General features: G+C 42.2%; 1 protein-coding gene across 2 annotated transcripts in view; it reads right to left on the bottom strand.

The window, feature by feature from the left end:
* The window catches only part of RGS5 (regulator of G protein signaling 5), a 48535-nt gene extending 38329 nt beyond the window's left edge, over positions 1-10206 (bottom strand). For both annotated transcript variants that reach the window (XM_006734511.3, XM_031029414.2), the window contains exon 1: positions 10069-10206. In XM_006734511.3, the coding sequence (XP_006734574.1) occupies positions 10069-10112 (44 nt within the window). In that variant the 5' untranslated portion in view covers positions 10113-10206. The remainder of the gene's footprint in view (positions 1-10068) is intronic.
* Between the last annotated feature and the right edge of the window lie 2058 nt (positions 10207-12264).

The raw sequence follows: 12264 nt of genomic DNA, 5'->3' as shown, positions 1-12264 counted from the left end.
CTGGGCTCTTAATTACTATGCAATAAACCTGTCTCATGCTGTTCAGTTACTGTAATTGGCAGCTCTATGCATCTGGTAAGTAGAAATGGGGAAAAATTTTTTTCCCTAAAGACTACAGTGTATCTGGTAACCAAAACTTTTTGAAAGATGGTGTCTATGGAAGAATAAGTATTTTAAAAGCAAAGACACACAAAATTCATAAATTAAAGTCCATCAGATAAAATAAAATAAAAGTGAAAAGTCAATCTGCAGACCTTGAATTAGCTCCAACTCTAACCAGCTATGTGATCTTGGACAAGTCACCCAAACAGGTTGGGACCTGTTTTCTCACCTACGAAAGAAGGAATTTGTCTGGGGCCCTGATCCTATTCTCAGTCTGTGATTCTGAGTTGGTGGTGCGAGAGAGGAGAGAAAAAAAATCACATCCTCTCTCAAGGAGCAGAATCCATCCATTTCAGGCATTTGACTTGACTGCGTGCATCTGGGTGATCAAGACTGTGCTAGGCACTCACTTCTAGACTGTCATAATCATCAGCTGTCTTAGCTTTTCTTGCCCTTTTCTTGCTCGCAAGCCAGGATCCATTTAGTAAAATGTGTTCCATGCGTGGCTGATGAAAGTTTCATATTCCTTCCCTCACTGCAGGCCAGCCTCTGCCACCCATTTTGGCTTAATTACAAACCTCAGGGTGCTGTGTGGACCAGGATGGGAGACAAAGGTTAAGCTATTCTTACTGAAACCGGAAGATAAAAGTTAGAGGGCAATTAAAAAAAAAAATCTAAAGGTTTTTGAAACCTCAGCTGAGAATTTTGAGAAAATCCCAACTGAAGGAGAAAGTGTAAATGCTAACCATGAAGGTAGGAGACCTATTTGTTGAAGAAGGAAAAAATCCCCATTGATCTACATTCATCTCTGTGAACAGCTTCGCTTTCAATTTGTCTGCAGGGATCCCTGATTTCAACAATCTTTTTTTCCAAGTTATAAAAATATCAGGGGTGTGTGTGCACGTGTGCGCATATGCACACATGTGCGCGTGTCCGTGTTCAAGCGACATACATGTTTTCAGATTTGGGGGATTCAGAAACAAAGTCTAAGATTCTGGAAGCTTGTCATCCAGAAAGCACCAGCACCAGACCTTAGACAATAGGCTCTTCTGAGAAAGTCTTAAGTGTGACCTGCGCTGTTGACCTTGTCCCAAAGTGCACAGGTCATTCGGTCCCATAGTCTTGAACTCAGGTATCTCTAGTAAACTATCACACAACAAACTACTTTGTCAGTGGAACATCTTGATTCTTTCTAAATTTCCCGAATCCCCATAGACAAGTGCCTCATCCAGAAACAGCTGTTCTGCACAAGAAAATGTCAAAAAGTAGTAGCTTGACCAAAACAGCTCCACACACTTCACTACCGATAATAAGCACTTACAGAGCCGAGCACTTTACATTTTTCAAGTATTTTACTGCATGCTGCATCTCCTCCTCTGACTATAAGAGGATAGTTCCAACATCTTTCTGGAATGGAGAGTTGTGAGGATCTGAGTGAGATTCTGTCCAGATGGGCTAGGTGTTGCTTGAGAACTGTCTGGGGAAGCAGTCAGATAGGAGAAGGAAGAACGTGTAGACTATAGACGCATGACCTTAGCCTCATTTGCTGTTCATGGAGCCATTGTGATGATCAGATACTCACTGCCCAAAGCATTCAAAGACTGCCTGGGCGAATCCTTTCAACCCTGCAGTATTTCCTCTTTGAAGGAGAAACAGTGTCAGGCCAAGTTATTGTATCTCAACGTGGCAACAGAATAGAATGCTTTGCAAAGAAATGCCCTGTCTGAACTTTCCAGGAGCACTCTGGTCAGAGTGAATAAACCCAGACACGTGTGCATGAGCTGTGTTGTTGACACATGCGTCCTATGATTAGGTTGGCTGCACCTTCAGATTTTCCAGGAAAGACCCAGTTTCTAACGCCTGGGGTAGAGGCAAACTCCATGTCCTCATGTAGGTGGAAATTGCAGTCACTCTGTGCTAAATGTCTGGCATGGATTCATGCAGTCCCCAAAGCAGTCGCCACGTCAATTTGAGAATTGCTGGGACTCCAGGATCTACTCAGCTGGTAGATGAAGATTGTTTAAAAATATAAAGGCCTAGAAATCCTGATTTGCCCTTCTCATTCCAGCCTCAAGGATGAAAACTCTTTCACTATTATGGCAAAGGGTGAGTCTCATTCTGGGCAGCGTTGGGAAGCGCATGAGTGGGCGACTCTTCCCATTGACTGGAGAAAACCGTGACCTAGTATGAAAGCAGTCAATGGAACCCCACCCCTAAGGCAGGCATGTCTGTGTCCTTATATCTCATTTCCCTGCCTGCCCTCCAGGAGCTTACACTCTTGAGATTAACTGTAAACAAAGTACAAAAATCATAGGTTATTAGAATCCATGATCTGTGATCCTAAATTACCCTCAAATTTTACAAGAAACTGAAACCATCTTTTCCTTTCATGGAATTCACCAAAATAAAAGAGTCCCATTCCGCTGCCCATAAATATATATTTTTCACAAACTGAAAGTTTATTCTGAATGTGTCACAAGTATTTTTTTTAAGAAATGTGGGGTTCTTAATTTAGTCCTTTGAGAATCAAAGTGGCTGGAAGAAAATTGCACATTTTTGAATGATTGCTGCTTTCAAGCTACATCCAGAAGTTAGTTCCCTGGCCTTCCTGTCAGATTGGGATGAGATGCAAAATTAGAATAAAAGTACAATCTTTCCTCAAAATACTTGGTGTCCAAATTAAGGACAATAAAGTAGTGAAGCTGGAAGGAGGGGAGAGGGTCATAGAATTGACTCATCATCATTACAAGTACAGTGATGAGGTCAGGAGAGGCACCTGACTCAGGACTCACCCTCTGCTGCTTAGCAGAGGCCAAGGTTACAGCTCAGGATACCTATATTCCCCACCCAGAACCCTTTCCACGTGTTATAGCCTTTTATGCTTGCATCTAAAAGTTCTGTGTTCTACTGGGGCGCCTGGGGGGCTCAGTCGGTTAAGCGTCCAACTATTGATTTCGGCTCAGGTCATGATTTCAGCGTCCTGAGATCGAGCCCTCTGTTGGGTTCCTAAGATTCTCTCTCTCCCTCCGTCACTCCCCCACCCCATGCATATTCATGCTTTCTCTGTCTTAAAAAAACAAAAAAGTAAAAAGTCTGTGTTCTACAAATACTTGCAAGGAAAAGAAAAATAAAAGACAGGAAGCCTATTGACTAAGGAGAAATTTAAGGGTCTCTGAACCAATCCCAACGTGTGAGCCTGGGGTTTATGTGTTATCTGCACCTGGTGGACACTTGGGGATATCCTTCAGTCCGGGGCAGGGGAGGGGGCGTGGAGGGCAGGGAGACTGCATGTGAGCTAGCTCAGCAGGGAGGAGGGCTCAGTTCCCTCACCATGAGGAGTAAAAAGGCAGAAAAAGGATCTGCACCCCAGCAAGCTTCTAGCTCCTGGCAGGGTGCTCTGCATGCAGTAGGGGCGTAGTTAACAGGATTTGATGTAGAGAGGTCTGGCAGACTCTGTGAGAGGCTTTCTGCAATCAGTGAAGGGACAGGAAGAGTGGGAGAAAGGCACTGGAGACAAACCCCTGAGGTCAGCGTTGTTTATGAACAGTGCACCCCGCTTCACCACACCTGCTCTGTCAAATCCTTCATAATAAGGTTGCTAATGTGTCCCCACCAGATAAAAGCAGTCTCTAGGTGTCCTTAAGTCCATTTGTAAGAAGTGCTTTTACATAACAGAGCCCAATTAATTGTAGAAAGAGCACTAGATCAATGGGTAGTGCTTATCTATTCAATAATAATAAAATTCAGTAATAACAATTAAAAAAGTGTGACCTTGTTTTGATCCTGATTCAAACAATCCAACTGCAAAAAGACCATTGGGGATATTTGGATCCTCACCTGATATGTACTAATATTAAAGAATTATTCATTTTTAAGTATGATCATGGTTTTTAATGTCTTTTAATGTTTTGGAAAAAGTTGGCATATTTTTAAAGGAGATACCTACCTGCTGGAAGAATTATGGATGAAATGGTAAAAATACTGTACTATCTGACACATCTATCTTTATTATTTAAAAAGATAAGGTTATGATGAGGAAAGATGAAAATAAATAAGCTTTATCAAAGGCCTTGGCACATAATTGAGCTTTAAATGATTTCCTGACTACCCACGAAGAGGGAAAGAAGGATGGAAGGAAATTAATTCTTTAATAGGGGTTATAGCGTCTCTCCCCAACAAGAAAAATATCCTCATTTACAGCTGAGGAAATGAAGCTCAGAGAGGTTTAGTGACTTTCTCCAGTTCACACAACTAGGAAGTAATCGAGATAGAGTTACAAGCACCATGTTCTTTCTGCTCCAACCCCTTGCTGATATTAAGGCAGGGGACAGACTGCGACCTTGCCCCCTTCCTTACTCTGTGTTTTCTTTAGTATTCCTAAAATGTGTAGTCTTAGGGAGTTACTTCCTCAGGCAGTCAAAAACAGGCTTTCACTGTCTTTCTCCTCTGGGTGACTCAGCCTTTAAAATATAGTGCAGGCTCAATGTTATCTGGGAACTGATTGGGGCTTTAAAGGAAGAAAGAGATAGGAACCTGCTATCTTCTGGCCTCCAGCCATAGTCTGGTTCCTGTTACTAAGGACTGATCCTGACTGAACTAATTAAAATTTAGTTCCTTGGCTTTCTGGCCAGCAGGACAGACAAAAGTCATAACCATGAGCCGCAGAAACATTAACCCTGTCCCTAGATATCAGCTATCCTGTGATAGTGGCTAGTCTCTGCTAAAGAAGGAAAAATTAGATAACCTTTCAAGGATCTTCCCAAACTTAAGATTCTGGGATCCAAAAGTATTTTGAATTGAGATCTGGTGTTTCAACATGGCCCAGACTGAATGGAAGACTAGGAAGAGGTGCCTCTTTAGAATAGGGGATGAAATCCATCAGAAAACCTGGGGCAATAACTGCAGGAGCTGAGATGATAGTTTCAGGAGCTTCACCAACAGCTCCAGGTCTACCCTCATTAGAAACAAAAAGACTCACCTCTTTAACTAGATTTTCCTAAGAAAGTGGCAGAAATGCTGGAGGCTCCTCTCCACTTTCCTCCCTCTCCTAACCCAACTCCCACTCCCCGAGGTAGGAATCCCTCTTTGTTTTGGAGCAGACACTTTCTCCTCATTGTAGCCTCTAATACACTGCTGATGTTCTCCCCATCCCTTTGTAAGCAGAAGAAGCACCAGGCCAAACTGTGAGCAACCCTGTCTTCTCCACTCGTTATAAATTTATTTGTGCATTCTCCTGACAAAATATTTATTAAGTGCCTACTGTGTGCCAAGTACAGATTGTTATTTAATAAATAAATTCTTTAGGCGAAGGGGTGGTGGGGGGCAGTATCTTTCCCCTGAGCAAATCTCTTCCATCTTCACAGACAGGAGTGGAAGGGGAATTGACAAGTCCCAAGGAAACAATATACAGGATGTGCTGCATGGGAGGTTAACTGATTAGAAATTCAAAGTTCCCTCCTTGCTTGCCTCTGAGAGATAATGCTGATAGGACAAAGATGTCCTAACAGCAGCCAAGCTCACTGGGCCCTCTCTTTTCCTTGACTCAGCACAGGCTGGCTGGGGAGCTGGCCTTGGAAACGCCTTCTTTCTCTCAGCTCTTCTCTGCTAGACCTGGCTAACTCTCCTTCCTGAGGCTTCATTCATGAGCTTGGGTTAAGTATCATTTCTTGTAACTTCTTGTAAAGTTTCCCTGACCACCAAAAGCTCTCTGAGCCCCCCACCCCTAACGACTCCCACTCTTGTGCTTCTTTGCACTCCATGCATTTATTCCCTCATAGTGGATCTCAACACTGCGGACTCATTTCTTGTTTGTTATCTCCCTAACAGGGCTGCAATTTCCTTGAGAGCAGGGTCCGGGTCTTTCATCCTTATGCCTAAGGCAAGTATGGAGGTTTAAAAGGCAATCCAGAGAAATGAACAATATTGTGTCATCAATAAGAATCAAAACAGTCTTTCTGAGTAACTCACCCCCCCTCAATTTTATTGAATAGTTCGTTTACTTTCTTAACATATAAAGTTTCATTGGAATATTGGCAATTATATCAGAAGACTGAACTACAGCAAGCTTTAAATACTTATTCCCATATTATGCAGCCATCAAAAGGAATGAAATCTTGCCATTTGCAACGACGTGGATGGAACTGGAGGGTATTATGCTGAGAGAAATAAGTCAATCAGAGAAAGACATGTATCATATGACCTCACTGATATGAAGAATTCTTAATCTCAGGAAACAAACTGAGGGTTGCTGGAGTGGGGGGTGGGGTGGGAGGGATGGGGTGGCTGGGTGATAGACATTGGGGAGGGTATGTGCTATGGTGAGCGCTGTGAATTGTGCAAGACTGTTGAATCACAGATCTGTACCTCTGAAACAAATAATACATTATATGTTAAAAAAAAAAAAGAAGATGGCATGAAGGGAAAAATGAAGGGGGGAAAATCAGAGGGGAAGATGAACCATGAGAGACGATGGACTCTGAAAAACAGGCTGGGGGTTCTAGAGGGGAGGGGGGTAGGAGGATGGGTTGGCCCGGTGATGGGTATCAAAGAGGGCACGTTCTGCATGGAGCACTGGGTGTTATGCACAAACAATGAATCATGGAACACTACATCTAAAACTAATGAAGTAATGTATGGTGATTAACATAACATTATAAAAAATAAATAAATAAATACTTATTCCCAGAAAGCATGATCCTAAAGTCAGCTAGAGGCACTGCCACCATCTCTGTAGGCTTTTTTGATGATCTTTTACCTATTCTGACTGAGCTATGAATTGTTCAAGTTCATTGCCACATTTATCTCCACTGTTGGCCCAAGGATGTGTTCATACCTTTGAAAAAGTAGTATTTACTTAATTCTGCAGACCAAGGAGCCTCGGCCCACTCAGCAAGGTGCTTCCATTTGGCTTAACGACCTTAAACAATTAGTTGATTAATGGCCCTGCTTATTAGGTGACTTTCTACTCTATATTATCCACACTTAGACACACATATAAATCAGAAGAGGAGAAAAAAATGGAATGTTCAGTAAAAATAATAATAAATTAAAAGAACCAAAACATCACCTTCCTCATTAACTTTCTACAATTCCTGAAATTCCCAGCATTGCCACAAACTTGAGATGACCAGAGGCTCCCGGGTGAACCGTGGACTGAAAACATTTCACCACCAGCAGCCTTTATAATCTTAAACAGAAATCAGAGCTACAGCAGACATTGACAGAGGTCCAGGGTTCGCAACACTTTATTAAGATCCCAGGGAAAACTCTCTGTCAGAAGCTAAGTTTTCATTACTAGCTTACTCTCCTTTTTAGGTTAGTAGAGACTGTGAACCTGGTGACAGGACTAGTCAGCACTGAAGGAGAACAATTATAATAATCACACTGACTGTCTTATATTACGCTACCAATTTTGGGGGGGAATCATCATAATAACACTTTTTATTTTGAAATATTTTTGTCTTTTTCCAAAGAGCGATGTTTACTTTAAAACTTAAGCTCATTCAGAGAAATTCAAGAGACTCTAGAAATAAAATGAATCTTCAAAATAAGCCTAAAATTCAAAGTTGAAAATCGTGGGTGAAAAATAAGAACTTGAATTGACTCGACTTTTTCATTTTTCCACTGACTGTCACATTGCCACCCACATAGCATTTCTGCCACGAGGCAGAAATTTGGGGTGGTGGCCATTTGTTGCTCATATGTTTGGATTACTGGTCTCTCTGAATATATAAAAAGGTGTGAGGTCAACTCTGGGTTTTTACAAGCAATAGTCTTAAAGATGTAAAGAAACAAAGAACAGTTTCTACGAATATGTCAGAGTTGACTCTGGCTTAATGCTTCCCTACACATTGAACAAGGAATATTTTCTACGATTAAATCTCCTGGCACGTGGAATAAATTTCATTTTCTTGAAAATCAGAATTAGAATCCCTGAGTAGGTTGCTTCTGCCACCGCCACGATTTCAGCACAGGGTTGGGTTCTGGATGAGTTTTCATTAATTGACTCTTTTCTGCTTCCAAATTTTAGAGAGAAATTCATTAGGATAAATTTCCCTTTAATTGCATCTCTTGCTAGCCACTGAGTTAAACTATGTTTTAAACATATTTAAATAATGGCAGCATGGAAAAGAATGCGAGAGGACAGTCAATCCAACTCTCATTGATTAAATGAGAACATAGAATCCTGGGGAAGTGAAAGAACTTGCTCATGGGTGCAAATTTAGATGACAAGACTGAATCTGCTTCTTACTCCTTTGCCAGTCCTCTTTCCACTACGATCAATCACAACATGTTAATCTGGTTTTTGTAAACTGAATTTTATTTCCAGTGCAACTGAAAGGTGCAATGTAACTCTTTGGTAAAGCTTTCCATTATAAACAGATTCGTTTTGTAAGCATATATGTTGTCCTAATTTATTCTATACGAGTCTTCAAACATCTTTATCTAAGCACTGAGGTCACCTACGTTCCTCTTGTAGTGTGGAGAGAAGTGGGGAGGGGAGCCTCTGGCCATGAGGGAAATGAGAGAGAGAGGAGAGCAGGGAAGGTGGGTTTGGATGCATTCATTCAAGCATCATGCTTCCCTCAAGATAGATAATCTCAGATTTTTCCATGAATGTGTGCTAACAGTTCCACAATCCCATTTCTCCAAAACACTCCTCTCAGGCAGCATTGTAACTGGAAATAGGATTCTATTTGCAATGGAAATAGAATATGAAAAAAAATTAATAGGAAACAAAAATTGCAAGATTATACCACCTGCCAGTAAATTAAAAGGTTCAGGCAATCTAGGAAAAAATGCTTGCTCCTTGGCCACCCTAAAGGATCCTAAATGATATAACTACAAATAGTTATATTGTAGAGCATAAGATTTCACTGTGCACTGAAAGATACAAGAAGAGATTCAATATTAAGTTTGATCCTGAATCAGGTATAGAACAGTAATAGGAGTTAGACCTGAGCTTGTGAAAGACAGGAGAGATCATAAATAGCCCATTGAACACAACCTTCTTAAGCAAACACTTCCAGTACCTTTAGGGATGGAGTTGGGTTGCACAAGGGTCACCTTTATTTTCTTTAAATAATGAAAACTCAAACCAAATGTAATCAAATCCATTCTTGAGAAATAAGAGGAGGATAAACACCCCTACTTCTCTGCGTCAGGTAGGGCTGTTGAGTTGTTAGCCTCGATGCTTAGGATTCCCTCCAGAATATTGTCCTGCTTAAGGATAACCAGAGGACCTCAAAAGTGTTTTCCCATGTATCCAAAAAGAGAATACTAGCCAATAAATAATCTCTGCGTCCCAGTGGCTTTCTTCTCTCCAGCAATCCAGCTACTTTTATCTAATGGGATCAAGATACAAAGAACAATGAGAAGTCCCCTCTTCCTCACTGCAAACCTGCCTCCCTCTCTCAGTCCACGTACATTAAGTAATAAAGGCTAACATTTACACAGTTCTAATATGTGCCAGACTGTGTGCTGGGAGTTTAATATCCAGTAATTCATTCAGCCCTAATAAGGAGCCCCTGAGGTAGATGCTCCTGGCATCTCCATTTCTCAGAGAAGGAAACTGAAATACAGAGAGAGTAAATAAATCGCCCAACGCCACAGAATAGTAAGTAGTGGAACCAGGATTCAAAGGCAGGCAGTTTGATGTTGGGATCCATTCTCTTAACCATGCACTTTTGACTCTGACCAAGCACCCATGGACTAGGCATCTGCTTGGAGGAAATGAAGTTCTGGATACGACGAAATGGTTCATGAGATACCCCATGTTGGATCTGCCTCCTACAACTCAGGTCCTATAAGCTCCAGTGCTGTTGGCAGAGAGGAGACAAGCCCCAGTCTACAATCACACACCTGTTTCAGCACAAACAACAATGGCTCTCTATTGCCCCTGGATACCCCTCCCCCTGAGCAAAGATTCTGCATATCTCTCTTAAGCCAAAATAACTTGGTTCTCACCTTTCTAGGCATGAATGGGGCAAAGCCGCAAGTCCTTTGCACATTTTGGCAAGTGGCTTAGCTCCTCAGTTTTGAGCACGAATTCTGCACAGCAGAGCGAGACTTTGCAAACTTCACCACTGTCTGGGACTGCCTCTCCCTCTGAGGAATATATAGAGGCTCTTTGCCAGCCCTCTGCTGCTCCCTGGACCAATCCAGACCTTAGAGGAAATCGCTGGCTGGGACGCAGCTGCAGTTGTGGGAGCTGGAGGCTGGAATCCTGTCTCCGCAGCATTAGGCTTCCGGCTGCTCCTCGGAGGACACTCATTCTGCTGGGGCAGGGCAGGGCTCTCCATCCTGCCTGGGTCATTCATGTTTTAACGTGTAAACGTGAGCCAGACACAGAGCAGAGTGCCTTGGGCTGCCCCAGATCTGTCAAAATCATAGCCTGTTAGGAGGACAAGAGCCCCAGAGGTCTGTTATCCCAATTCGGTGTCACAGGGGAGGAGGGGAGATTTAGAAAAGGCCAGGGGATGTGTACGGAGCATCTATGGGTGCCTGGCTGCCAGGCACTTGGCGGGATGCTAGGAATTCAAAGAAAGGCACTGCCTGCTCTCAAGACCCCAAAACATCCTATCAATACCATGTAAGTGAGTGATGGAGGCAGGCCCAGGATGTGTGAGCTTTCAAGGGCCACCAGAGAAGATTTGGGGAGGAAATAAGCCCTGAGCTTACTGATAAAAGAGACAAAGTACCCTACAGCATTCTATCCACTTGATATTGCCCCCAAGTTCCCTTAATTCTATAATTGGTCTTGTGATTATTTCTCTGCTTTGGTAATGACATCAGGTAATTCCTTGGACCCTGCCCCCGCCACCCATCCTTGGTCAGGCTTGTCTTGCCTGGCTCTTCAACCTTTCCCTGTCTTCGGTCACTCCAGGATTATTCCCACCAAAAGTGACCTTATTTGCGGTTCATCCTATCAGGACCCAAGGGGTTAATAAATTAATATGTAAATGCAGATGCCTGAGGAGTAGGCATGAGTCCAAACTAAAACAGCAACCACATCATCTGTAAGAAAAGCTCTAAATTTAGAATTAAAGATGATTCTCACAATGTTCCCCATTGTCTGAAATTGTTTTAAACTGTTGATTGGGCCTGTTACTGGCTTGTAAAGTCAATATACTGTGTTATGATCTGATGTTTTAAATTAAATAAATAGGTTATAATAGACACACATGGAAGTGCATTGCATGAAGAAAGTTAAATGTTGTTTTCTGAAATTTTTGCTTTCATTATCAGTATGACTGTGTGGACAAGGTCATTAGATAAACTGTATTTCTTTTTTTTTTTAGATTTTATTTATTATTTGACAGAGAGAGACACAGTGAGAGAAGGAACACAAACAGGGGGAGTGGGAGAGGGAGAAGCAGGCTTCCCGCTGAGCAGGGAGCCTGATGCGGGGCTCGATCCCAGGACCCTGGGATCATGACCTGAGCCGAAGGCAGACGCTTAACGACTGAGCCACCCAGGCACCCCAATAAACTGTATTTCTTACTATAATTTATAATCAAAAAGGTTTGAAGACCACAGCTCTCTACCATATATTTTATTCACAAGGAACCCTATCATAGTCATTCATCTTTGCAACCCCAGCACTTAGCACAAGGTCAGCACGTCGACATTTACAAATAGAGCTTGAACTAAATGCAATTGTCCAAGTTCTACTGTTTGCGGCTGCATAAACACCAGCAAATCAGCTCTTCCGAGTGATGGACACTTAATGTTCATAGAGATACAAACACTGTTGTTGGCCACTGAGTCTCAGATTGGGAATATAAAACTAGTTGAGGAGACTCCTTGGGCCTAATTACTCCAAGAGCCTAAATTACGGTTTGATATTTGAGGATCTTTGAGGAGGGAATAAAGTGAAAAAAAATTAATATAGCGCAATGGAGGGTGATGTCTTAGCCAGGGCTGAAGGTCAAAGCATCAAAGCAGGTTTCTGACTGATCCAGAAGAGTGTGCGATGCGTGGATGGACTATTCAAGAATCAAAACTATCTCAATCGTACTAAAAGGTGGGCTAGACCCCAACATGCAAAAAATGCAAAATGCAATGGAAATAAATATGAATTCAGCATCTGTTTATTTTTAAAACCTTCATAAGGATGGAATAGCCTGAGAGCATGTAAAAGAGCCTGCTCATTATATGAGG

The sequence above is a fragment of the Leptonychotes weddellii genome, chromosome 6 (assembly GCF_054177405.1).
Source record: "Leptonychotes weddellii isolate Sample4059 chromosome 6, ASM5417740v2, whole genome shotgun sequence".
Classification (NCBI taxonomy): domain Eukaryota; kingdom Metazoa; phylum Chordata; class Mammalia; order Carnivora; family Phocidae; genus Leptonychotes; species Leptonychotes weddellii.
The sequence above is the reverse complement of the archived record's forward strand: the minus strand, read 5'-3'. Positions and strand labels throughout refer to the sequence as shown.